The sequence below is a fragment of the Archocentrus centrarchus genome, chromosome 13, assembly GCF_007364275.1.
Source record: "Archocentrus centrarchus isolate MPI-CPG fArcCen1 chromosome 13, fArcCen1, whole genome shotgun sequence".
Taxonomy (NCBI): Eukaryota; Metazoa; Chordata; class Actinopteri; order Cichliformes; family Cichlidae; genus Archocentrus; species Archocentrus centrarchus.
In genome coordinates this window covers 12,016,400-12,043,596 of record NC_044358.1, presented here as the reverse complement: position 1 = coordinate 12,043,596, position 27,197 = coordinate 12,016,400, and the positions used below count along the sequence as shown (strand labels likewise).

Here is a 27,197-nt window from a genome sequence, read left to right as displayed (position 1 = left end):
TTAATTTTGGCTCCAAAAACCACCACAGTGGGAGCCAGAATGCTAACACACAGGTTTAAAAATGAGTGACATCATGGTGGCCGCATGCATTTTTATACAGTCTGACTTCATTCTAAACTTACGAGATTCTGAAAGAGGATTTGTTGAGTTACCTGAAAAGAGTAAATCTGTAGCTGGTGATGCTGCTTTCAGCTCTGTGGCACTGTTTACTCCTCATACAGCATTCACATACTCTCACCAAAGAGCCTACGTTTTCACAGCATCATCACACCAGCAGATGAGTAGATTGGGACACACACACACACGGCTACACACACACACACACACAAACACCCTCAATAGAAAGACGTCATGCATCCATGTGCACAATTTACTCTTTCCTCCAAAGTCCTCCTCGCCACATTTTCAATGAGCCTCTTTCATGTGCTTTTGTGCCTTGTGCTAATTTTGTCTAATTTGTGTTGTTTGTTGTAAAGGAATAACGGGATTGTCATATGTGGTGTGAGGTGCTGTGCCTCTGCCGTTTCCTACTGTTTCTTAGTGAACACATGATAGCGAGCAGTTCTGCAGTGCTTTCTATGTGATTTGCTTTACAGTTCAGAACGCTCAGTATGAGGAACACTAGAACTCAGCAGCTTATTCTTCCAGAAGATGTTAAAGCTGTGGTAAACATACAGATAACCACAACTTTCTGAGAGCTTTCACTCTTCACCCACTGTACTGTATACTGTTTATAGTTATATTGTTGCACCATGGGTCTGTGTATGTCCTGTACATGTTGCAGACTCGACAATAAAGCTGAGTTTGACCTTGACTGTCATCAGTGTGCACGTATAAATAAGCACAAGCATGCATCTAAATACTGTATAGCAGTATTAGTGTGTAGTAGTTTAACAGTGACTTCTAAAGTTCTGCTAGTGCGTTAACGCTGTTATGACTGCATGAAGCATTTTCTATAAGCTGACTTTACCCCATTACAGGAAACATCACTGATGCAGTGAAAGCTCTGTTTCTGAGGATGAATCCTGTCAGAGAATCTTTGGATAGCACGGTGGATGCACTGCGTCTGAAATAAGGGGATTTTATAAGACTAATAAAAACATGCTGGTGAACTAGAGCTCATCCTAAGGGGGCACTAAATAGTGAAAATATATTAAAATGGAAATAAATTCAAAAATAAATCTCAGATCAAGCAAAATCCAGGCACAAGTCAAAATCTTGACTTACTGAGTCATTAGTTAAGTCTCTGTGATTAGTTAATACTGACCGGGATGAAAAGTCATCATCACACTTGGATTTCTTCTCATGGTGTAAACGGGTTCTGTCCCACTGTGTTTTCTATACTGTTCAAATGATGGATGCTCATATTAAACACGACTGCTTTTAAATAATGAGGCCAGTATACACACCACGCACTGCTATAGACTGCTCTAAGTGCCCCATTTCAGGCAGTTTTTTCTACCCTTGGCTGTGTATGAGGTCATTGCAGGAGGATATCCCTAATATGGTCAACCCAGGCACAATGTATGAGGGGGAGCCAATCAGGAGAAGGTCTGAACTGAGGATCCTTTAAGATAAAGGAAATTGTGATGCATTAATTTATCAGTTTATTTAAATTCAACCACAGGACAGAGCAGCTTTTGTGTGAATATGATTTTATTGAAGTAACATCTTTACCAACATTCTCTCGATGCAGCTCTGACAAAACAATCGGCACTGAAACCCTCAGAATCAAAAAGAAATTCAGACCTTATTAAAGCAGAAGGTTAAAAATCTCTATACACATACACGCTGCCTCTTGCTACCTTCACTGCTCCTCCCTCAGCTTCTTAAAGATCTCTGCTGCAACAAAGGCACCGTGCTGAAAGCTGTTAATCAAACAAACCTCATGGCGGATTTATCAGGACTTCATGCATTTATCACACAGCTTCATCCCGTCTATCAACCAAGGAAAGGAAAGCAGATAAAATAAACATAAATGTTTCACAGCGACAGGTTTGAGAAACCCTGATTGTTGCATCCTGCAAAACTGTAAAGGAGGAAGTTTTTATGCAATGCCAGAATCATTACAATCATTTTTTAAAATGCTATAAACTTTAATATCTCAGTGCAGAGACAAGGAAACAGATTTTTAAGAAGATGAATCCATTTCAAAGCAATTTATACATTCAGTGAGAGAAAAACTGTTTGAAGCGTGTTGGGTAAGCGTGTTCGTCCGGCCGGTACTTTGGCCCGCCTGCTCCTGCGTCTTTAGAGGACAGATTTTATTTGATTACTCTGGATCAGATCGAGGCTCGCCACTCCCTCACTAGTCTCATTGTAGCAGCCTTCTAGCAACTTAGAGCAACACAATAAACTTTACAGTTTCACCCCTAAAATTTAAATCCCTCAAATTTCCTCCCAGCGCACTGTTGATGTTTGAAGCTCAACAAAGCTATCTTAATGCTATAGGCTCATTCACAAAAAATACAGCAGTGTCCTTTTTTTTTTTTGGCATTGTACAGTAAAAACATGAACATAAAATGTATTAGCAGCAGGTTGGGCTAAATGTTTGAGAGCAACCTGCAACCAGAAGGTCACAGACTTGATCCTCACAGCAGAAAAAGAGTCTAATATAGAAAACTATGGCAAAAAAAGCCTATAATCTCAGGAAGTTCACACTGTTCCTCAAAGACAAACAAACAGGTCAAAAAATATCATTTATACTCTGGTAAATATGAAAATACATTATGGATTGGAAGAAAACGGCTTCAAAAAAAAGCAATTATACTGTTTTATGTACATAAATAGTCCTCTGGCCTACACTGTGATGGTTCCTAATGAAGTAATCCATGTGGGTAAAAGACTTTCCAGCACAATTCAAACAGAAAAACAAAAATAAATAATGAAGCAATGGGACATGTTTCCATTCAGAGTGAAGCTTTAAAAACCAAACTAACACGACCGTAACAAAAATACTCACAATCATAAAAGGAAGTATATATATATATTACTCTTTAGCGCTAATAATGGCAATAATGCTGTAATTGTATTTCATCACATTCGTAGCTCATCATAAAAATATAAAATAAAGCATTTTATGTAAAGGCACAGATTAACCCCAAATCCAGCACACACGCTTTGGGCTGTAGTGCTCGTCATTCATCTCAATTATTTGAATTTCAGCCGTTCAGTTTTGGAGATATTAGCCGGAGAAATGATGCCAGGAGCCGCCGATCTCTGCAGCCGATATCGCTCAGCAACAAAAATAATCCTGCTGACTGAACGGGGCTGCAGGCCAGGAGAAAACACACACGCGTAGCTGCGATTTTGGGGTGAACTGGCCCTTTAGCCCTTTTACTACCACAGGGGTCACCGGTGACCCTGACCCCTGTGGCAGTGAAAGGGTTAATAGCGGTTTGCCTTGTTGTGGGCTCACCTCATGATAACACTGCAGCCTCGCCGAAAATAAACAACAAACAACAACAATAACAAAGAAATGAAAAACATTTAAGATGCCATTTCAGCATCTTCAGTACTCTGACACCTGGTGAGCTGCTGTTGTTGTTGTTGTTGTCGTTGTTGCTGAAGATTCACCTGTTCGTGCTTCAACCAGGTGCTGGGTGACCCTGGTAGTCTTCGTCACCGCGGTGACAGTTCCCTCCTCAGAGGAGGAAGAGATTTGGTGCTCTTCAGACATTTGCCGGGTGGTGAAGTCGAGCCCTGAGGTGTGGAGGCAGAAAGACCCCAAGACTTCTGCCTCACCTCCCACCTCACCTTTCCTCTGGGCCTGAGGAGAACCCTCCGGAGTTATATGGAGGAAGCCTGAGGCAGCGAAGAGGACAGGAAGTAAGAGAGACAAGAGTAGGAAAGGAAATGAAAGGAAGTGAGGAGGGTTGGTGAAGAAATCAAGAGGGAAATGAAACTTAGACTTATGTAGCAGAGGGAAAACAGAAAGAGTAAATAGATTAATGAGTTATATACCAAAAACATGCAGCAAACATCAAAGAGCAGGGATAAAGTGCACATAATGTAAAAGACATTCTAACAAACACTGTGGTATTATAATCAAAAAATGATCAAATCCAGACATAAAGTATGAAAAACACATACACCATTTATGAACACTATTTGTGAGTGTGTACACTTTCACAGGTGTTCGTTTTTTCTTTTCTATTTTTACTTTTTAATATGAGTCTTACAAGGATTTCCAGGCTTTAACATACATTAGATTCCTCTCAGGTGATCTGTGGTTACTGTGGTTATCTTTGGGGACTTGATGAAGCTCAAACACACAGACGACATAACATGAGGCACATGTAATAAACCGATTAGTACGTTTTAAATAAACAAAGAGTCAATCACACATAAAAGGAAATAACACTCATGCTTTTGCAAATCACGAGTGTTCAATATAACATTTCAGAATATTCTCTGTAAACATTAAACCAAGTTTAAAACATTATAAAATTAACTATTTAGTTAACCATGAAAGAAAGTGAACTGACGCCAGTACTGGGCTGTTGAAATAGAGCTCAGCTGTATTTGTGTAGTAACACTTTGAACCAGAAGATGCTGCAGCGAGTGAGTCGGTGTAGCGCCCAAAATGAGTCCAGCGTGAGAGCCGCTAACATCGTTCATGCTACTGTTAGCCCAGCATTTGTGCAGAATTCATGTTACGAGCATATTTAGTCGACTTGTTTTAGTAGCTAGAAGAGTTCAGCTGAGCTCAGCCTGAGCTCTTCTAGCACTGTGCACAGGCTGAGCAGTTTTATTAAAGACAGAAACACTGGTTAGTCTTTCAGAGCAGCAGTACACACAGTAATTCCAAAGGAACGCAGAAGAATGAAGCGCTGGATGGGTTCAGATGGACACCTGCACTAAAGCTTTCTGGAATAATGCTGCCATCTTGTGGTGAAGGTTTTAATTAAATGTCCCAGAGGGCTTTTACAAAAAGCAGCTTTAGCAGTATTGACAGAGCATTTCCTTTAGCCTTACCTGTGGTGTGTGGCTTCAGGGTGACCTTTGGGACCTTGAACCAGTGGGAAGGCTCTCTCTCTTCAGACTCCCTGCTTTTGCTCTCCACCTCACTCCAGGTCTGAACCTTTGTTGAGGTGAACTCCATGGCGAAGCCTGAGGGGGACTCTGAGCTGTCCCTGTCCAGCATTTCTGTTCTGGCATGAGAAGACACCACATCCTTCAAAGGCTCCTCAGTGAAATGCCCCAAAGACATCGTGCCTGATTGTTTTTCTCCTGGTGATGAATGCTTTCCCAGGTCCACACTTGTTTCCATGTCTGCCTCTCCTGCGCCCACCTTGCCATACGGACTGGTGAACTCCACCTTTGGAAGTCTGATTTTACCACTGAAGACCCCTTTCTCCGCCTTGGAGCCCTTGTGAGGACTTCCATCTTTTTCACCATTGAGACTTGAGCTTGAACCTCCTCCCTTGGCGGGGACATCCGATGATGCAGATTTGCCAGAAGAAAATGACACTTTGGGTATCTTTATTCTTCCTCCCTTTGACTTCTCTTCTTCTTCCGCTCCTCTCTCTGCACTCACAGCAGATTTTTCTTTGGACTTTCCAAAGCTCGGCTTCTTTTTGATTTTGGGCATCTTCACTTTGACATTCTCTGTCTCAGCCTCAGCTATTGCCTCCCCTTTCAGGGTACCTGTGCTTGCAGCAGGCTCATCTGTTGAAGGAGGGTTTACCAAGACAAAAACTGCTTTTTTAACTTTGGGCATTTTAGGGCCCTCATACTGAATTTCTGGCCCATAGATGTTTATGCTTTCCTCTGGTGAGGAGAGGGAGGGTAACGGGACACCAAACTTAGGGATTTTGATTTTCTTGCCTTTTTCTGTTTTGCTGTCATCTCCATCTTGAGATGAGCCAATATCAAACTCTATGTCTGGTATTTTGGGGACTTTGATTCCTGCATTTGAAGATGAAGGGCCACCCTCTCCTCCCGTTCCTGTTTTCAGACTAACACTTGGTAATGCAACCTCTGCTCCTGAGCAGTGAATACGATCTTCATCATCTTTATGTCCATTCTGGGTTTCAACTTCAAAATACTCAAATCTTTCTGCACCAGTTTTCTTTTTTGGCATTCCAATCTTGAATTTTGCTCCTTTGACTTTGGGCCCCTTTACTTTGCTGCTGGTTTCTGCTGTGTTGACATCCAAGTCAGGTAGGTCAGCTTTTTTCCGGTCCTTCTTGCCCACTCCTTTGCGAAGTCCAAGATCAAGTTCTAGGTCTCCTTTTGGACCTGTAATATCGATTGTTGGCATTTTAAATCTCAGGCCTTTGTGCTCACCCTCAGCATGCAAATCAGCTTTTCCTTGAGCTCCAGTGTCCAGATCGGTCTTAATGCTTGGTAAGGTAATCTCTAGTTCAGCGGGTTTAGGCTTTGGCACTGATATTTCTCCCTTTGGAAGTTTAACATCAGGACCTGTGACTTCCATCTCTATAGCAGGCACTTCAGTACCTTTACTTTTACCTTTAGGGAGTGAAATATCAACTTTTGGCATCTTGATATCTGGCAGCTTGATTATTCCTCCCTCTGTCTCTGTTTTCTCTGCTGGTGCATAAATATTTGCTTTTCCTTTGGGAAGTGTTATTCCCACATTTGGCATCTTGAGCTTTCCTCCATCTCCGTTAATATCTGCCCCAGGACCTTCCACCGAAGCCTTTCCTTTAGGAAGAGAAATGTCAACTTTTGGCATCCTGAATATTCCTCCCTCAGCCTTAATTTCAGCTTTGGCACCTTCAGTCCTTCCGGCTGGGAGTGAAATGTCAACTGAAGGCAATGTCACATGTGGCACTTTGCTGTCCTCTCCCTCAATTTCCACCTCTCCTTCAATTTTGCCAGATTTTCCTTTGGGTAAAGAGATGTCACAACCTGGCATTCTGATTTCCCTCCTTGCACCTCCTTCCATCTCCATTTCTGGACCTTCAGTTTTTCCTTTAGGTAGTGAAATATCAACTGAAGGTATATTGATGTGGGGAGTCTTGAATTTTCCACCTTCTCCTTTAATCTCCACCTCTGGAACCCCTGGACCTTCAACTTTTCCTTTAGGAAGAGGCACATCAATATTCATTTCAACATCTGGACCTTCAGTCTTCCCTTTGGGCAGTGAAATATCAACAGAGGGCATGCTGAAATGTGGCATCTTGAATTTTCCACCTTCACCTTTCAGCTCCACTTCTGGACCCTCAAACTGTCCTTTGGTCACAGAGATGTCAACATCTGGCTTTTTCCAATGAGGCATCTTAAGTTTTCCTTTGGTACTTCCTTCTACTTCAACATCTGGACCTTCAATCTTCCCTTTAGGCAGTGAAATATCAACAGAGGGCATGCTGAGATGTGGCATCTTGAATTTTCCACCGTCTCCTTTGATCTCTACCTCTGGACCTTCAATCCGACCTTTAGACAGAGAAACATCAACATCGGGCATTTTCATGTAAGGTGTTTTGACTTTTCCTTCTCCTTGTCCATCCACTTCTATTCCTGCTTCAGTGTCTTTGAATTTTCCTTTAGGAAGAGAGATGTCAATATTGGGCATTTTCATGTGAGGCATTTTAAACTTTCCCTGTGTACTTCCCTCCATTTCAACCTCTGGTACATCAATCTTTGCTTTTGGAAGTGAAATATCAACTGAAGGCATATTAAAATGGGGCATTTTGAATTTTCCTCCCCCATCCTCAACCTTGGCTTCCAAAGTTGGAGTATCAATCTCTGCAGCTTTAATTTTTGGCAGGCTGATGTCAACATGTGGCATTTTGACATGAGGCATCTTCAGTTTTCCTTCGAGTTCAACGTCTGGCCCCTCTAATTTCCCGGTCTTTCCTTTTGATATATCAAAGTGTGGCATTTTGATACCAGGCATCTTGAATTTTTGCCCCTCTCTTTCAATATCAACATCTGGAGCGTCACTTTTTTCAGTTTTTGCTTTTGGTAGTGTTATATCATCAGTGGGCATTTTGACATGAGGCGTTTTAAATTTGCCTACATCAGCATCTATTTCAACATCGGGTGCATGGAGATCTCCTGATTTCCCTTTGGGAAGAGACACTTCAAGTGATGGCATTGTTATTTGAGGCATTTTAAATTTTCCTTCAAGCCCTTTTTTCTCCACATCTGGTCCTTCAGTCTTTGGAGACTTTCCTCTGGGCAAGGACATATCAAGGTCTATTTTGGGGATGGACACATCAATCGTTGGCATTTTGGGAATTTTAAGGTTTCCCTCGTAACCTCTAATATCAGCCTCGGAAACATCGACTTCTGCTTTTGGGAGAAGAACCTCAGTCTCTGGTGTTTTAGCTGCTGGTAGTGCCAGCTCGACAGAAGGCATCTTGACCTTGGTCTTAGCTTCAAGGTCACCACTTGGCCTACCTAAATCCTTCTCTTTAGAGCCAAAACCTGGCATAGAAAACTTTGGCAGTTTTAAAGATATGTCAGGTGCATGGAAGCCACCTTCTCCCTCCACATCTGTTTCCAATTTTGCGCCAATTTCTTCCTCTGGGAGTTCACCTTTTGGTGATGATATTTTAAACTTGGGGAATTTCATTTTGTATTTTGACCTGTCACCCGAGCTCTCAACATTGATTTCTGGTTTCGAAATGTCAATTTTCCCCTTTTTCTCTTTAAGATCAACGTCAGGACAAGAGACTGATACATCTGCATCCTTCTTGGATATGCCAAATGAGGGCAGTTTGATTTTAGGTTTTTTCACCTTGACTTTTCCACCTCCATCAAACTCTACTGATGGTGCCCTAATCTCTCCTTCTACATGTGGTGGACTGAGTGAAGTATCTCCCTTGGGTCCCGATATCTCCAAGTCACAGCTCTTTGTCTTTCCACCAAACCTGGGAAGAGAGAAACTAGGAACTTTAAGGAAGACATCAGGTAGATCAAAGCTGCCCCCAGATGAAGGTCTTCCTCCTTCTGCTTTCAGAAGTTCCACCTCCACATCATCACCTTTAGGTTTTGTAAGACCAAAATTGAGATCGACCTTTGGAGCTGAGATGTCTACTGTTGGTAGTTTGACTGTGGGAAGTTTTAGGGATGCAGCTGGACCTTCTAAACCACCTGTCTCTATTTCTGCACTCTTAACTTCCAACTTAGTAGGATTATGGTCTCCTTTAAGATCAGAGAACTCCAAATTTCCAGATGCATCAGGACTTCTAGCATCCACTTTGAGCCCTTTAGGTTTTATACCAGAGGGGAGGCTGAGGTCCAGATCAAATTTGGGCAGATTTATGTCAATAGATGGCATATGGAACTTTCCTCTTTTTCCAGTATCTCCTTCAATTTCAGTGTTTCCTCCTGCTTTTCCTTTAGGGAGTGAAATGTCGATGTCAGGCATCTCAATCTTCCCACATTTAATGTCAGGACCTTTGAGTTTGACATCACCTTCTGGCAGACTGACTTTTGGTAACGAAATATCGAATTTTGGCATTTTAAACTTGTCACCCCTCACCTCAGGACCTTCAAAATCAAGGTTGCCCTCAACGTTTCCTTTGGGGAGTGAAATATCAGCAGTGGGCATTTCAAATTTTCCTTTCACATCTGGTCCTTCAACATTGGCATCGACCTTTGGTAAACTCACTTTAGGTAAAGAAACATCAAATTTTGGCATTTTAAATTTACCCCCTTTCATATCAGGACCTTCAAGACTTATGTCACCCTCAACTTTTCCTTTGGGGAGTGAAACATCAACATCTGGGATTTTGATCTTTCCTCCTTTGACATCAGGACCCTCAAGCGTGACATCTACATCTGGAGATTTCATTTTGGGCAGAGAGAAATCAAATGATGGCATGTCAACAGTTGGCAAGTTGAACTTCCCCCCTTTAACATCAGGGCCATGGAGGCTGATATCTACTTCTGGAGGCTTAATTTCAGGGAGTGATATGTCACCTTTGACTTCAGGTCCTTGAATATCAACATCAACTCCCTTTGATTTGATCTTAGGAAGTGAGATATCAACTGAGGGCATGTGAAACTTGCCTCCTTTACCAGTTTTACCTTCAATGTCAATGTCCACATCTGCCTTTCCCTTTGGAAGCGAAATATCAGCAGTCGGCATTTTGAGTTTTCCTTTGACATCTGGTCCTTCAACATTGACATCAACCTTTGGTAAACTCACTTTAGGTAAAGAAACATCAAATTTTGGCATTTTAAATTTACCCCCTTTTATGTCAGGGCCTTCAAGACTTATGTCACCCTCAACTTTTCCTTTGGGGAGTGAAACATCAACATCTGGGATTTTGATCTTTCCTCCTTTGACCTCAGGACCCTCAAGAGTGACATCTACATCTGGAGATTTCATTTTGGGCAGAGAAACATCAAAGGATGGCATGTTTAGTTTTCCACCTTTGACCTCGGGACCTTCAACATTAATCTCAGGCCGTTTGGCTTTCATTTTAGGAAGAGAGACATCAATAGATGGCATATGGAACTTGCCTCCTTTTCCAGTATCTCCTTCAATTTCAATGTTTCCTCCTGCTTTACCTTTAGGGAGTGAAATGTTGATGTCGGGCATCTCAATCTTCCCACATTTAATGTCAGGACCTTTGACTTTGACATCACCTTCTGGCAGACTGACTTTTGGTAACGAAATATCGAATTTTGGCATTTTAAACTTGTCACCCCTCACCTCAGGACCTTCAAAATCAAGGTTGCCCTCAACTTTTCCTTTGGGGAGTGAAATATCAGCAGTGGGCATTTGAAGTTTTCCTTTCACATCTGGTCCTTCAACATTGGCATCGACCTTTGGTAAACTCACTTTAGGTAAAGAAACATCAAATTTTGGCATTTTAAATTTACCCCCTTTCATGTCAGGACATTCAAGACTTATGTCACCCTCAACTTTTCCTTTGGGGAGTGAAACATCAACATCTGGGATTTTGATCTTTCCTCCTTTGACATCAGGACCCTCAAGCGTGACATCTACATCTGGAGATTTCATTTTGGGCAGAGAGAAATCAAATGATGGCAAGTCAACAGTTGGCAAGTTGAACTTCCCCCCTTTAACATCAGGGCCATGGAGGCTGATATCTACTTCTGGAGGCTTAATTTCAGGGAGTGTCATGTCACCTTTGACTTCAGGTCCTTGAATATCAACATCAACTCCCTTTGATTTGATCTTAGGAAGTGAGATATCAACTGAGGGCATGTGAAACTTGCCTCCTTTACCAGTTTTACCTTCAATGTCAATGTCCACATCTGCCTTTCCCTTTGGAAGTGAAATATCAGCAGTCGGCATTTTGAGTTTTCCTTTCACATCTGGTCCTTCAACATTGACATCGACCTTTGGTAAACTCACTTTAGGTAACGAAATATCGAATTTTGGCATTTTAAATTTACCCCCTTTCATGTCAGGACCTTCAAGACTTATGTCACCCTCAACTTTTCCTTTGGGGAGTGAAACATCAACATCTGGGATTTTGATCTTTCCTCCTTTGACCTCAGGAACTTCAACATTAATCTCAGGCCCTTTGGCTTTCATTTTAGGAAGAGAGACATCAATAGATGGCATATGGAACTTGCCTCCTTTTCCAGTATCTCCTTCAATTTCAATGTTTCCTCCTGCTTTTCCTTTAGGGAGTGAAATGTCGATGTCGGGCATCTCAATCTTCCCACATTTAATGTCAGGACCTTTGAGTTTGACATCACCTTCTGGCAGACTGACTTTTGGTAACGAAATATCGAATTTTGGCATTTTAAACTTGTCACCCCTCACCTCAGGACCTTCAACATCAAGGTTGCCCTCAACTTTTCCTTTGGGGAGTGAAATATCAGCAGTGGGCATTTGAAGTTTTCCTTTCACATCTGGTCCTTCAACATTGGCATCGACCTTTGGTAAACTCACTTTAGGTAAAGAAACATCAAATTTTGGCATTTTAAATTTACCCCCTTTCATGTCAGGACCTTCAAGACTTATGTCACCCTCAACTTTTCCTTTGGGGAGTGAAATATCAGCAGTGGGCATTTGAAGTTTTCCTTTCACATCTGGTCCTTCAACATTGGCATCGACCTTTGGTAAACTCACTTTAGGTAAAGAAACATCAAATTTTGGCATTTTAAATTTACCCCCTTTTATATCAGGGCCTTCAAGACTTATGTCACCCTCAATTTTTCCTTTGGGGAGTGAAACATCAACATCTGGGATTTTGATCTTTCCTCCTTTGACATCAGGACCCTCAAGAGTGACATCTACATCTGGAGATTTCATTTTGGGCAGAGAGAAATCAAATGATGGCATGTCAACAGTTGGCAAGTTGAACTTCCCCCCTTTAACATCAGGGCCATGGAGGCTGATATCTACTTCTGGAGACTTAATTTCAGGGAGTGATATGTCACCTTTGACTTTAGGTCCTTGAATATCAACATCAACTCCCTTTGATTTGATCTTAGGAAGTGAGATATCAACTGAGGGCATGTGAAACTTGCCTCCTTTACCAGTTTTACCTTCAATGTCAATGTCCACATCTGCCTTTCCCTTTGGAAGTGAAATATCAGCAGTCGGCATTTTGAGTTTTCCTTTCACATCTGGTCCTTCAACATTGACATCGACCTTTGGTAAACTCACTTTAGGTAAAGAAACATCAAATTTTGGCATTTTAAATTTACTCCCTTTCATGTCAAGACTTATGTCACCCTCAACTTTTCCTTTGGGGAGTGAAACATCAACATCTGGGATTTTGATCTTTCCACCTTTGACCTCAGGACCTTCAACATTAATCTCAGGCCCTTTGGCTTTCATTTTAGGAAGAGAGACATCAATAGATGGCATATGGAACTTGCCTCCTTTTCCAGTATCTCCTTCAATTTCAATGTTTCCTCCTGCTTTTCCTTTAGGGAGTGAAATGTCGATGTTGGGCATCTCAATCTTCCCACATTTAATGTCAGGACCTTTGAGTTTAAAATCACCTTCTGGCAGACTGACTTTTGGTAACGAAATATCAAAGTGTGGCATTTTAAACTTGTCACCCCTCACCTCAGGACCTTCAACATCAAGGTTGCCCTCAACTTTTCCTTTGGGGAGTGAAACATCAACAGTTGGCATTTTGATCTTTCCTCCTTTGACCTCAGGACCTTCAACATTAGTCTCAGGCCCTTTGGCTTTCATTTTAGGAAGAGAGACATCAATAGATGGCATATGGAACTTGCCTCTTTTTCCAGTATCTCCTTCAATTTCAATGTTTCCTCCTGCTTTTCCTTCAGGGAGTGAAATGTCGATGTCGGGCATCTCAATCTTCCCACATTTAATGTCAGGACCTTTGAGTTTGACATCACCTTCTGGCAGACTGACTTTTGGTAACGAAATATCGAATTTTGGCATTTTAAACTTGTCACCCCTCACCTCAGGACCTTCAACATCAAGGTTGCCCTCAACTTTTCCTTTGGGGAGTGAAATATCAGCAGTGGGCATTTGAAGTTTTCCTTTCACATCTGGTCCTTCAACATTGGCATCGACCTTTGGTAAACTCACTTTAGGTAAAGAAACATCAAATTTTGGCATTTTAAATTTACCCCCTTTCATGTCAGGACCTTCAAGACTTATGTCACCCTCAACTTTTCCTTTGGGGAGTGAAACATCAACATCTGGGATTTTGAACTTCCCCCCTTTAACATCAGGGCCATGGAGGCTGATATCTACTTCTGGAGGCTTAATTTCAGGGAGTGATATGTCACCTTTGACTTCAGGTCCTTGAATATCAACATCAACTCCCTTTGATTTGATCTTAGGAAGTGAGATATCAACTGAGGGCATGTGAAACTTGCCTCCTTTACCAGTTTTACCTTCAATGTCAATGTCCACATCTGCCTTTCCCTTTGGAAGTGAAATATCAGCAGTCGGCATTTTGAGTTTTCCTTTCACATCTGGTCCTTCAACATTGACATCGACCTTTGGTAAACTCACTTTAGGTAAAGAAACATCAAATTTTGGCATTTTAAATTTACCCCCTTTCATATCAGGGCCTTCAAGACTTATGTCACCCTCAACTTTTCCTTTGGGGAGTGAAACATCAACATCTGGGATTTTGATCTTTCCTCCTTTGACCTCAGGACCCTCAAGAGTGACATCTACATCTGGAGATTTCATTTTGGGCAGTGAAACATCAAAGGATGGCATGTTTAGTTTTCCACCTTTGACCTCAGGACCTTCAACATTAATCTCAGGCCCTTTGGCTTTCATTTTAGGAAGAGAGACATCAATAGAAGGCATATGGAACTTGCCTCTTTTTCCAGTATCTCCTTCAATTTCAATGTTTCCTCCTGCTTTTCCTTTAGGGAGTGAAATGTCGATGTCGGGCATCTCAATCTTCCCACATTTAATGTCAGGACCTTTGAGTTTGACATCACCTTCTGGCAGACTGACTTTTGGTAACGAAATATCGAATTTTGGCATTTTAAACTTGTCACCCCTCACCTCAGGACCTTCAACATCAAGGTTGCCCTCAACTTTTCCTTTGGGGAGTGAAATATCAGCAGTGGGCATTTGAAGTTTTCCTTTCACATCTGGTCCTTCAACATTGGCATCGACCTTTGGTAAACTCACTTTAGGTAAAGAAACATCAAATTTTGGCATTTTAAATTTACCCCCTTTCATATCAGGACCTTCAAGACTTATGTCACCCTCAACTTTTCCTTTGGGGAGTGAAACATCAACATCTGGGATTTTGATCTTTCCTCCTTTGACATCAGGACCCTCAAGCGTGACATCTACATCTGGAGATTTCATTTTGGGCAGAGAGAAATCAAATGATGGCATGTCAACAGTTGGCAAGTTGAACTTCCCCCCTTTAACATCAGGGCCATGGAGGCTGATATCTACTTCTGGAGGCTTAATTTCAGGGAGTGATATGTCACCTTTGACTTCAGGTCCTTGAATATCAACATCAACTCCCTTTGATTTGATCTTAGGAAGTGAGATATCAACTGAGGGCATGTGAAACTTGCCTCCTTTACCAGTTTTACCTTCAATGTCAATGTCCACATCTGCCTTTCCCTTTGGAAGTGAAATATCAGCAGTCGGCATTTTGAGTTTTCCTTTGACATCTGGTTCTTCAACATTGACATCAACCTTTGGTAAACTCACTTTAGGTAAAGAAACATCAAATTTTGGCATTTTAAATTTACCCCCTTTCATGTCAGGGCCTTCAAGACTTATGTCACCCTCAACTTTTCCTTTGGGGAGTGAAACATCAACAGTTGGCATTTTGATCTTTCCTCCTTTGACCTCAGGACCCTCAAGAGTGACATCTACATCTGGAGATTTCATTTTGGGCAGAGAAACATCAACTTCTGGGACTTTGATCTTTCCACCTTTGACCTCAGGACCTTCAACATTAATCTCAGGCCCTTTGGCTTTCATTTTAGGAAGAGAGACATCAATAGATGGCATATGGAACTTGCCTCTTTTTCCAGTATCTCCTTCAATTTCAATGTTTCCTCCTGCTTTTCCTTTAGGGAGTGAAATGTCGATGTCGGGCATCTCAATCTTCCCACATTTAATGTCAGGACCTTTGAGTTTGACATCACCTTCTGGCAGACTGACTTTTGGTAACAAAATATCAAATTTTGGCATTTTAAACTTGTCACCCCTCACCTCAGGACCTTCAACATCAAGGTTGCCCTCAACTTTTCCTTTGGGGAGTGAAATATCAGCAGTGGGCATTTGAAGTTTTCCTTTCACATCTGGTCCTTCAACATTGGCATCGACCTTTGGTAAACTCACTTTAGGTAAAGAAACATCAAATTTTGGCATTTTAAATTTACCCCCTTTTATGTCAGGGCCTTCAAGACTTATGTCACCCTCAATTTTTCCTTTGGGGAGTGAAACATCAACATCTGGGATTTTGATCTTTCCTCCTTTGACATCAGGACCCTCAAGAGTGACATCTACATCTGGAGATTTCATTTTGGGCAGAGAGAAATCAAATGATGGCATATGGAACTTGCCTCCTTTTCCAGTATCTCCTTCAATTTCAATGTTTCCTCCTGCTTTTCCTTTAGGGAGTGAAATGTCGATGTCGGGCATCTCAATCTTCCCACATTTAATGTCAGGACCTTTGAGTTTGACATCACCTTCTGGCAGACTGACTTTTGGTAACAAAATATCAAATTTTGGCATTTTAAACTTGTCACCCCTCACCTCAGGACCTTCAACATCAAGGTTGCCCTCAACTTTTCCTTTGGGGAGTGAAATATCAGCAGTGGGCATTTGAAGTTTTCCTTTCACATCTGGTCCTTCAACATTGGCATCGACCTTTGGTAAACTCACTTTAGGTAAAGAAACATCAAATTTTGGCATTTTAAATTTACCCCCTTTTATGTCAGGGCCTTCAAGACTTATGTCACCCTCAACTTTTCCTTTGGGGAGTGAAACATCAACATCTGGGATTTTGATCTTTCCTCCTTTGACATCAGGACCCTCAAGAGTGACATCTACATCTGGAGATTTCATTTTGGGCAATGAAAGATCGATGGATGGTGTGTTCAGTTTTCCACCTTTGACCCGAGGGCCTTCAATATTTATCTCAGGCTCTTTGGCTTTCATCTTTGGTAGAGCAATGTCGATAGAAGGCATGTGGAACTTGCTGCCTCTGCCAGTATGCCCCTCAATTTCTCCTCCTATTTTTCCTTTGGGGAGTGAAATATCAATATCTGGCATCTCAATGTTTCTTCCTTTTTTTTCAGGTCCTTTTAATTTAACATCACCCTCAGGAAAATTTACCTTTGGTAGTGAAATGTCAAATTTTGGCATTGTTATCTTTCCCCCTTTACCTTCAGGACCTTCAGCACTTATGTCAATGTCAGTGTCAGTATGCCCCTCTATGCTTCCTTTTGGAAGTGAAATATCAACAGCCGGCATTTCTATTTTCCCTTTAATCTCTGGTCCTTCCACTTTGACATCACCTTCTGGCAGGTTCATTTTTGGGAGAGAAATATCAAATCCAGGCATTTTGAATATTGCTGTTTTTCCTTCAGAACCTTCAATATTTATGTCAGCTTTGACTGTTTCTTCAGGGAGTCTGATATTATTTGAGGGTATATCAATTTTCCCATCCTGTCCGCATTGAATATCAATATTAATGTCTCCCTCTGCTTTTCCTTTTGGAAGGGAAAGGTCGATTTTTGGCATTTCAAAATTCCTTCTTTTGACTTTCGGACCTTGGAAATTCACATCTGCTTCTGGGAATTTTACAGCAGGAAGACCAATGTTGGCAGATGGCAAGTTGAATTTGCCTCTTTCCTCATCACCTTCAAATGTCCCTTGAGGAGGTGAGATATCAATAGTTGGCATTTTGATTTCCCCACCTTTAATTTCTGGTCTCTTGACATTGATACCACTTTGTTTTGATTTAATTTTAGGTAGAGAAACATCAACTGAAGGCATTTGAAAAGGTCCTCCTTTACTTTTAGCTTGTATGTCACCCTCTGCTTTTCCCTTTGGAGGGGAGATGTCAAGAGAAGGTCCTTGCAGGACAATATTTCCCTCAGGCATCTTCATCTTTGGTAGGGATACATCAAATGAAGTCATCTTAAACTTGCTTTCTTTGCCTGAGGGTCCTTCAATATCTATCTTACCATCACCTTTTCCTTTTAGAAGACAGCTATCAATTGCAGGCATGTCAGTACCACTTGCCTTGAAGACTAAATCTACGTCAGGTGATTTGACCTTAAATTCAGGACCGTCTATGCTATCTCCCTCCATTTTGATCTGTGGTAGTGACACATCCAAAGAAGGCATCTGAAATTTTCCTCCCTTGACTTCAGGACCCTCCATCTTTACCTTTCCTTCTGGTATTTTTGTTGTAGGACGTGAGACTTCAAGTGATGGGATGCTGAACTTTGCTCCTCCTTTAGCTTTAGGTTCACTATCAACTTCTCCCTCTGTGGTGGTCACCTTTGGGAGTGAAATGTCAACAGTTGGGAGCTGGAACTTGCCATCCCCACTGCCACCCAGCTCCACACTGCCCTCAATGTTTGGCTTGGATAGTGAAAAGTCAGCATTTGGAAGCTCTGGGCCTTCAAGCTTAACATCTGCTTCAGGTAGCTTGATTTTTTGTAGGGATATATTACATGATGGCATTTTAAAATTGCCTCCTTTTCCATCAGTGTCAGCCCCTCCACTGCCTTTTGGCAGAGAAACATCTACTGATGGCATCTCAATTTTCCCCCCTTTAATATCAGGTCCTTGTAAATCAACCTCAGTTTGAGATGTTCCTATATTAGGGAGTCTGACATCAAATGAAGGCATTTTGAACTGTCCTTTAGCAGAGGGACCCTCCATTTTGATCCCCCCCTTGGTCTTTCCTTTTTCAAGAGAAATATCAACAGAGGGTATGTGGATTTCACTTCCACCCTCAAGCTCAGGCCCCTCTGGATGTTTCAGCTTTGGCAGAGAAACATCTAAAGAAGGCACTTTGAATTTTCCTCCCTTCCCGGATAGTCCTTCCATTTCAGCGTCTCCTTCCATTTTGCCTTTGGGCAGAGAAATGTCAGATGGACGCACTGCAAATTTTCCACCTTTGACTCCTGGGCCTTCAGTCTTAACTTCCACTTCACCTGTCTTCATTTTAGGAAGCGAAATGTCAAGTGATGGTAACTGAAATTTCCCTTCAATATCAGTCGTTTCTGCTTTGCCTTTGGGAAGGATCAGATCCACTTTGGGTAACTTGAACTCCCCTTCCACATTTTGTCCCTTTACTTCTCCTAGTGGAGAAATGTCAAAATCCGGCATTTGGAATTTTCCATCACCACCAACATAATAGTCCATGTCCAAATCTCCACTGTCTGATTTGACCTGTGGGAGAGAGAGTTCAACAGAAGGTAGAGTGAATTTCCCTCCAGCTTCTGGGCACTCGGTATCCCCGTCAGCTGATCCCATCCTTGGTAGTGAGATATCAACCTTTGGCATGGAGATTTTGGGCCCTTTGAAAGTGCCCTCCACCTCATCAGGAATTCTCTGTCCGCTGTCTAATTCCAAATCAACATCAGCCACAGAGATGTCAGCGGCAGGCATGTTGATAGCAGTTTTCCCAGCTCCTTCATACTCTTTGACTAAGATGTCTGTGTCGGTCTTTCCCTTCACTTTTGGTAAGGAAATATCAACAGTGGGGAGACCGATTTTCCCATCTCCTTTGATTTCTACCTCTGGAAGTTTTATGCCAGCGTGAGGCATTTTGATGCCTCCAGCTTTTACCTTGATGTCACCATCAATTTCATCCGAATGACGTGAGAGTCTTACTTTGGGTAGTTTCAACTTTGGCATTCTGAGCTTTGCATCTCCTTTGTCTGCAAATACATGAACTTTTCCCTCAGCTCCTCCTTTCATGTCCATTTCAGAAGCTTTGATTTCTGTCATTCTCTTTACTGTGGGCAATGATGCCTCTGCTTTTCCTGAAGGGAGTGCAAACTCCACATCAGGTATGCTAACCTTAGATGCTCCCTTCTCCACATCCGCATCTTTACCAGCAGACAAACTGAACTCCACAGATGGCGGCTGGATGTTTACAGCAGGAGGCTTCAGCTCCACGGATCCAGTTTCCAAAGTAGAGCCTGATGTTGTGTGCTTGCTTTTAGGAAAGGCGATGCCAAACTTGTGTCCTTTTCCTTTGGTTTTCACTTTAGCTCCAGGTATTTCAGATGGAGAGACATTCACCTGTCCCTCAAGCTGTCCTGTTTCCACCGTTTCTCCCGTCTCCGCTCCAGCGTAACCTTTTGTTTTCATATGTGGGAATCTGGGAGAACAGCGTGTAGAAAGGAAAGAAAGAAACAGGAAACAGCACAGTAATATTACCCCAAAACATTATGTTAATTAAATGCACAAGAAAAACAAAGTTTTCAGACAATCATCTGATTTTGTTGCAATACAACTAGTATTGTATTGCACTATTATTTGGAACTACCAAAGAGAAAACAAACAAAGAAGACGAACCCGAGCCTCCTCTTTGCCTTCCCTACAGCTGCTGCTCTTCTGGCTCCCTCTGCTTCAACTTTCAGGCTTTTCCTTTGTTTGAATTTGGGGAGAAAAAACTCCAGCCTGGGAGGTGTTCCCTCTACCACCAGCTCCTCTCGCTGCTTCTCTTTCAGCCTCTTCAGACCAAAACGTCCACCTCTCTTCTTCTGGGTCTTGAACGGTTTGGTCCCCTTCACACTCTGTAACAAACACATGTAACAAGAGGGTCCGTCAACAACATTTGAAAGCTTGTATCTGCCGACATGCTGAGAGTTTATAAAAACTATAAATGAGTTTTATCTATTTGATTAATTTTGCAACAGAATGGCTTTCAGGATTAAACCTGATTACAATAAACTGATAAAGCTACTTCACCATTTTGGCCATCTTGGCTTTGGGACATTTGACCTCCACACTTGGGCACACGCTGATGTCCGCTCCGGGGACGGTCCGCTTCAGCAGGAAGCTGACCTTATATGGCTCTGCACACTGAAGGATTTTCAGAGCGTCTTCATACTTCACGTTGTCAAAGTAGACTTTGGCACTTAGCAGCTGGTCACCTTCACGCAGGAAACAGCACGTATAATGTATCCAGTGTTTTATGTTTTTTTTGCAGACATATATCATCAGAATAAATGCATTGTAATTATAATTTGTTAACTCTCTGAGACTGCAGATTCTGGTTGTTGGTAGAATTTGTAGATCTTCCACTTCTGGGTGCTTGTTCATTAAAACTCACTTTTTTTATAGACTTGTTTTCAAGTCTTGTCCTGTTGTCTTTTATTGGTATTTATGCTGACATTGTCTCGCTGTCATTTGGCCCCACCTTTTGTTTTAGATTTCATTATATTCCACTTTGTGTACTCTCTTTTTAAAGTTGCTATATAAATAAAGTTGATATGAAATCAAATAAGAACAGCAGATGTGGAAAATGTAATACAGGGCTTATCGCCAAAATAATAAAGTTTGCTGCAGAAACTCTTTAAACTAATTCCTTTTTAATTACCTTTTAAATCTCATATAAATGTGCTTTCTAAATGAATCCGATGCGTGTGCAGATACCTTGCTGTAGACTGAGGTGTTTAGCAGCTGGAGAGTCTTTGAGGACGTCTTTAACAAAGATCCCTCGCTCTCCTCCACCAGTCACACTGTAGCCGCTGGCTCCGGCCTCTGCCTCTGTCTCCACCACAATTTCCACAGATTTAGAGGCTTCCTCCACACTCTGTGGCACACGGACACCAACACTTACATTATCCACATCATCCAAGAACAAGTTCTCAGTTTTTTTGTTCTCTTATTCTGGTTAGTTTGATTCTAGGCTGATAATAGTAAATTAATAGCATAAATCCTCTTATTTTGGTTAACTGCATCACACTGTAGACACACTGTAGCAGAATACAGTAGCAGGTCAAAGTCTGCAAAAAAAAAAAAATGCTCCAATACTGTTTAAAGTTTTCCACCTGCCTGAGTAAGTGCATGATTTACTGCTGTGGAGGAGGAAAGCTCATTCTGTTCTCAAACTACATTCACTTTTCCAGACACTGAACAGAGGAATAACATGTAGGCTTCTGTGTATTACTGTGGAGCTCCTCTCATATCCTGCAACATCACTGATTTCAGGTAAATAAAAGGAGGATGTGCTATAGTCTGGTACAGTAGCTGCTGATCAGCCACTGATACAAACAAAGGTGTTATTATTATTATTATTATTATTATTTCAGCCTGAAAAGTCAGACCACTGCTTACCGTCTGTTCATCTGCTGGCTCGGAGTCCATCTCTGGTTGGGCCAGCTGGCAGGTCGACTCTCTCAGGTGGCTTCTCTTCTGGCTCAGCACCTGCTTCAGCTCTGCATGGAGCTTCTCCTTCTGCACCTGCAACAATACAGATGACAGGGGGGATGAGATGCAATGTGATGACACCAGAAAACAAACAATTTTCATGTATTTTGAACTTTCAGTTCCAGGTTCTGTCTGCAATTAGTCGGGTGCTCCCTCAGCAGTGTTACTCCCTCTGTAAAGTTCAGATAGCTACGTCCTGTTTGTTGTTGTTATTCACTTCCTGTTTTATTTGTCTCTTCTGTCTTGCACGTAATTTTATTTCCTCTCTTGTCTCATTGTCTAGATTAAGTTCATCTGTGTGTCGTCACCCTTCTGTTTCCACCTACCTGATTGCCCTCGTGTGTATAAATAGTCCTGTCTTAATTGTAACCTTTGTCTGTTGTCAGTGTAGGGCTCGACTTTATGTTCTTGGATTATCCTTCATTTATTGTCTTCTTGGACTGAAGCTTTTAAAGCTCACCTTTTGTTTGTCTGCATTTAACTTTAAATTCATGACACCCTATATACCATACCATCTTTATTTATAAAGCACTTTAAAACAACCACAGCTGACACAAAATGCTGTATATTAAAACATACAAATAGATAAAAATTAAATAATTCTTTCAGGTTTAAAAAAACTTACAGTTTAAAACTAGGGGTCAAAAGCCAGACCCACTATTTTCAAACTTTCTAACTTCTGGTTTGTGAGGGGCAGCCAGAAGAAAAAAGCTGCCTTAAAGTGGGAGGAGTCAGGATAGCTTGTTTCAGACAGCAGACCCAGTATGAGATAAGTAAAGACTATTTTGGACTGAAACATGCATAGCTACTCTAGTAATTATATTTACTGTTGGTAAAGTACTTAAAAAATAAAGGACACATTTGTAATGTAACTGAAAATAACTAATATTAATTATTTCTTAAAATTTGGAGCTTTATTGAAGAAGGCAAAGTTCTGAAAGCTGCAAACTTGTACAACTGATATAAAACTTTTAGAAATCAAGAAAATTAAACTTCAAATTAACGCAATTTTTAAAATATATATTTATTAATTATATACATTTTTTTATAAGCCACCCACTGTATGTTTTGTATAAGCTTGTTAATTGATAATTAAACAGAATGCAATAAGATTTAATCATGTAATTGAAAATATCACACCGTTATTGTCGCATTCAAGTAGCTGATTTTCTTCTGTCCTTTCAGCTGTTGTTATTCCAGCCTGATAACAAGGAAACCACCATTCAGCCTGTTAGCATTAACTAATTAGCACAAACTTTTTGAAACTGGTAGGCGTCACTGTCTGGCGGCAGCCAGCAGCAATCACTTTGTTTTCCAAAACCCTCCTAAAGTTGCTAACGTTCTGGTTTGTGTGTTGGGGTATTTACAGACTTCCAACAGCTGCGGCTCGCTTCAGATCCACCGCATTCAGACGTATTTTGTTGTTCACGTTGGGTCCAGCAGCTGGCGGTCACCTGCTGCTGCATGAAAAGACTGTGAGCGACATTCGTGCTGACCTGGGACAAACGAGAGCTTGTTTATGTGGAGGACAGTGACCTCAGCAGATCAGTCCTGGGCCATTGTTTTCCACTGTATGGTCCCGGTGTCTGTTTGGGTCAGGAGGTCAATCACCTTTCTGCTCTAAATAGATCTATATAACAATGTAGCTTTTTGTTTTTTTTAAATAGACATTTTCTAAATGTGAGTGAGGCTTTGGTGGTTTTGGTCCAAATCAAGCAAATCCCGTTTAAATCTGACCTGCATCGTGTCAACCAGCTGAAAGGCTTTTATATCGTGGACACTGATGTCATCGCCCTCCCAGGATCTCTACACGGTTATTAAAGTTAACTAAAAACCAGAACTAGCTGTTACATTTTTTCAGTTAACTGAAATAAAACAAATGCTAACTAAATAAACATTTACAGGAAATGGCATTAGGTTAAATATTTTGGTCAACTTTGTAACGTCTACATGATTGATTCAGTTCAATTTTATTTATAAAGCACCAAATCACAGCAAACAGTCATTTAATGATCAGTTAATGTTTTATTTCTGGTGGTAAACTGTTCCAAATCTGTGGGCCTGGAACTGTAACAGAGGACTGATTAAATGGTGTTTTACATTTTGGTGTCTCGTGTTGAACATCATCTGACTGACTGAATCTGGACCATTCACACATTTAAAAGTCAACTTTAAAAATGGAAAGATTTATGAAATTGTCAAAGCTTAACATGTTATAGTGTGTGGTGCAGACCATTCAGAAAGTTTGTGCTTCAGCTTTAGTGAAATATTAGTAGTACTGATTATCAGCCGTCTGTTTTCTATCTCTTTGACTAAGCAGTGTTTCAAAAAGACCAAGAAAATTTTCAGATACACTTGAAAATGACCCTTGAGCTTTTATGAATTATAAATGATAAAGATAATTTGTCAGTGTTGTTCCTTTTCAGACAAGCTTAAAATCTGGCATTTATTTTCCTGTTCCGTCTGCTGCACCATCATATTTCCAAACACCTTTATCCCAACTCTAGCATTCCTGGAGATATAAATGAGTTCCCTCATGTAGGAAGCCTTCGTGCATCCTAGTACTGTGCGTGCCTCACCACTCTCTCGGGGCTCTCCTGTTCCTCTGTGGAGCCGCTGTGGTGAGGGTTGCGCTGCGGGGCGGAGGGGGATCTGGAAGAGGGGGGTGACCGCCTCTTGTCTTTTACCTGTCCAGAGAACAGAAGGTGAGATGGTTTTCGGTTGTTTTACCCTTTAACTCAACTAATAAGCTTATTTCGGCCTCCCGGGCAGCTCTGCAGTGCAGCCTGTGGGGAAAATCTGAAGAACAGGGAGACTTTTCTTTTGTTCTGAATGCTGGCACGTATTGACATTTCTGCCTTCGCTGCTCCAGTGAAGCTGTTTAACAGAGGAAAACTGGACGTACTGGGAATCTCCCAGGTCTGAATAAATGTAGGCTACAGTGTGCATGTGCAGCTCAGCATGAATAAAATAAGATTTCCAGGCTCTGGCCTTGTTACTTTTCTGACTCTGGGTGCTAGTCACGCTTCAGGTAACATCCGTATAACATGTGAATGTATCAGGATAAAATATGCTGCAGGTATTTACTGCAAACTGAACTGACAAAATACAGAAGCGCTGTGAAAAATAAACTTTTATTTCTGAGGCAGCTGAATAGTTTCTGTCTCCAGATGACTGATGTATGGTTTTTGTGTGGGCTCTCTTACTGAAGCAGGAGTTTCAGAGAGAGCTGCAAGAAAAGATGAAGGAGGAAAATTAAGCATTTTCTCTCAGGTGAATGTTAACCACTATAAATTGAATTATGAAATAAACTCTCCGTGACCTAGTTTATAATTTCATTGTATCTGATTAAATGCGCCAGAACCTGTTGTTGTTGTCGTGCTGCTGCTGTAACAGAGTTTCTCCTCAGCAGTGATTTCAGACTGAGAGTCAGCTGCAGTTAGATTCTTTACCTCTCGCCCCCTTTCCTGGAGGAAGCATGTCCAACCCTTTTATTTCTCCTTCCTCTACTTGTTTCATGACCTCTTGCACAGATGATCTTGTCAAAACATGATATTCCAACACTTTAGCAGTGTGACCTCTGGTGCAGTGAGAGCTGAATGCCTGTGATAATAATATATATTATAATTGTTCCCTTTACAGCTGTTAACCATTTTGCTCAACTAATATAGTATTTCTGAACCTCTTACAGTGCTCGTATGCTCAGTGCTCATGATGCAGCTACACAGACACACATCTCCTCTGGCAGCCAGCAGACATAAAACCTTCGAGATGTAATGACTTAGTGCTCTGTTTATGAGCTGCTACACCATCAGAGATGATGCACAGCTCGCTTCATAAAGTGCAATAAGGCATTACATTTGAAATAGATTTGATTAGAGCAAATGAACATCCACAGTAAAACACGCCGCTGTGCAACATGACAAACAGTAACATCTGTCGACGCTCGTTTCAGTCAAACAGCAGTCGCACAGAAGAATCGCTCCACTGTCTGCTGGGCACTCGGAGCTGAAATGCAGCATGTCTTTATTTTTTGTATTGTGTGTACAGTCAAAATCAAAATATATCATGGAAATAGTTTTTTCTTTAGCACAATGGGGCAAGCACACAGTTGTTCTGTGTAACAGTGCTGTTACTAAACTGAAACGTGACACACTCAGTGGACATCTAAAGTTGACCTTTTGTTTTTAATGTTGGAATTTTATAAACCTAGGGGACCTATTCAGCTCATTTCCACTATTGTATTTTTTTTTTAATTGCTGGACTCTTTAAAGTAGCTTTGCATGATTCACAGCTTAAAATAATCCCTATTTATTTAAGACTGCCTTGGTTTTCTCTGTCTGAAATAAGCAGTTTTAGCGCCAATCATTTATGCCAATTTTCTTCTGATTGGCTGCCACTTGTAAACAGAAAGTTCAAACGGCAGGTGGGCGGGGCATCTGTGCTCACAGTTAGGTGGGCGGGGCATCTGCGCTCACAGTCAGACCTGTTTGCCTGACATGACCACATGCTCTCTCTATGATATCACACAGATCCAAGAGTCGAAAAAAAATGCTTGAAACTGAGCAAGTCAGACGAAGAAGTGAATATACCTCACATTTGCCATGCTTAAAATTTTAATAAAATTACAATAAAGATTACCGTAAGAGATTATTCACTGATCAGGGAGTGACTGAAACTGATTTAAATCTGGGTTTTTTCTTTTTTTAAGTGTGTGATTAATTCCTGCCAAGATAATAAATTAATAAATTCAGATACAGCAGAGGCTCTTAAAGCTTTTGAGCCCAGGGACCCCTTAAGCGCACACAGACACCATGAATGAGCAGCCATTCCTGTTATTTCTACTTTGAAGCCCATCTGAAGGCTGCATGTGTAGTTGGTGAATTGTAATGTAAAGTCCTCATGGACAAGTTTGTGCGGTCACAAAAAACTGACAGACACATGGACGTCCACTTGCCACCTGATGAGGCAAATTAGAGCCAATCAGACCCTTACAGACTTTATGGAAATTCCTTTGAAATCTTACTTTGTATTCTCATATTCCATTTGAACTGTTCAGATTTGACTTTTAAAACCTAAATACTTGTGATATTTGTGCAAACAGTTACAATAGTTTTATAATTTACAGCAAATTCCTTTGCCTTGCCCTTGGCTATTGGTCAGGGACCAGACTTTGAGAACCACTGAGGTAGAAGATAAATCCTTTCACTGTGAGGAGAAGTGTCGATTTCAAACATCTTCCAGTTTCTCTGGAGCAAATTCAAACTTTCATCAGTCTGCAGGTAACTCTTCCTACTGTTGGTGTCAAGCATTTCCTCTGCTCTACCTGACGTCACTGACGGGTGTATGCGCGTGAGCAGGATGAGGACTGCGTACTTACGGCTGGATCTCTGGTCTGGTTGAAAAC

The 27,197-nt window shown here is 41.4% G+C and overlaps 1 protein-coding gene across 1 annotated transcript; it reads right to left on the bottom strand.

The window, feature by feature from the left end:
- Positions 1–1,682: 1,682 nt before the first annotated feature.
- On the bottom strand, positions 1,683–27,197 carry prx (periaxin). Its single transcript, XM_030744899.1, has 15 exons — positions 27,171–27,197; positions 24,370–24,477; positions 21,698–21,823; positions 21,014–21,173; positions 20,327–20,511; positions 19,931–20,151; positions 18,579–19,733; positions 17,726–18,347; positions 17,195–17,530; positions 14,834–16,879; positions 14,141–14,725; positions 12,343–14,047; positions 11,731–12,273; positions 4,978–11,544; positions 1,683–3,804 (listed from the first exon to the last, which is right to left on the bottom strand). The coding sequence occupies exons 3-15, from the start codon at positions 21,725–21,727 to the stop codon at positions 3,512–3,514; spliced, it is 14,448 nt and encodes a 4,815-aa protein (XP_030600759.1). The 5' UTR covers positions 21,728–21,823; positions 24,370–24,477; positions 27,171–27,197; the 3' UTR covers positions 1,683–3,511.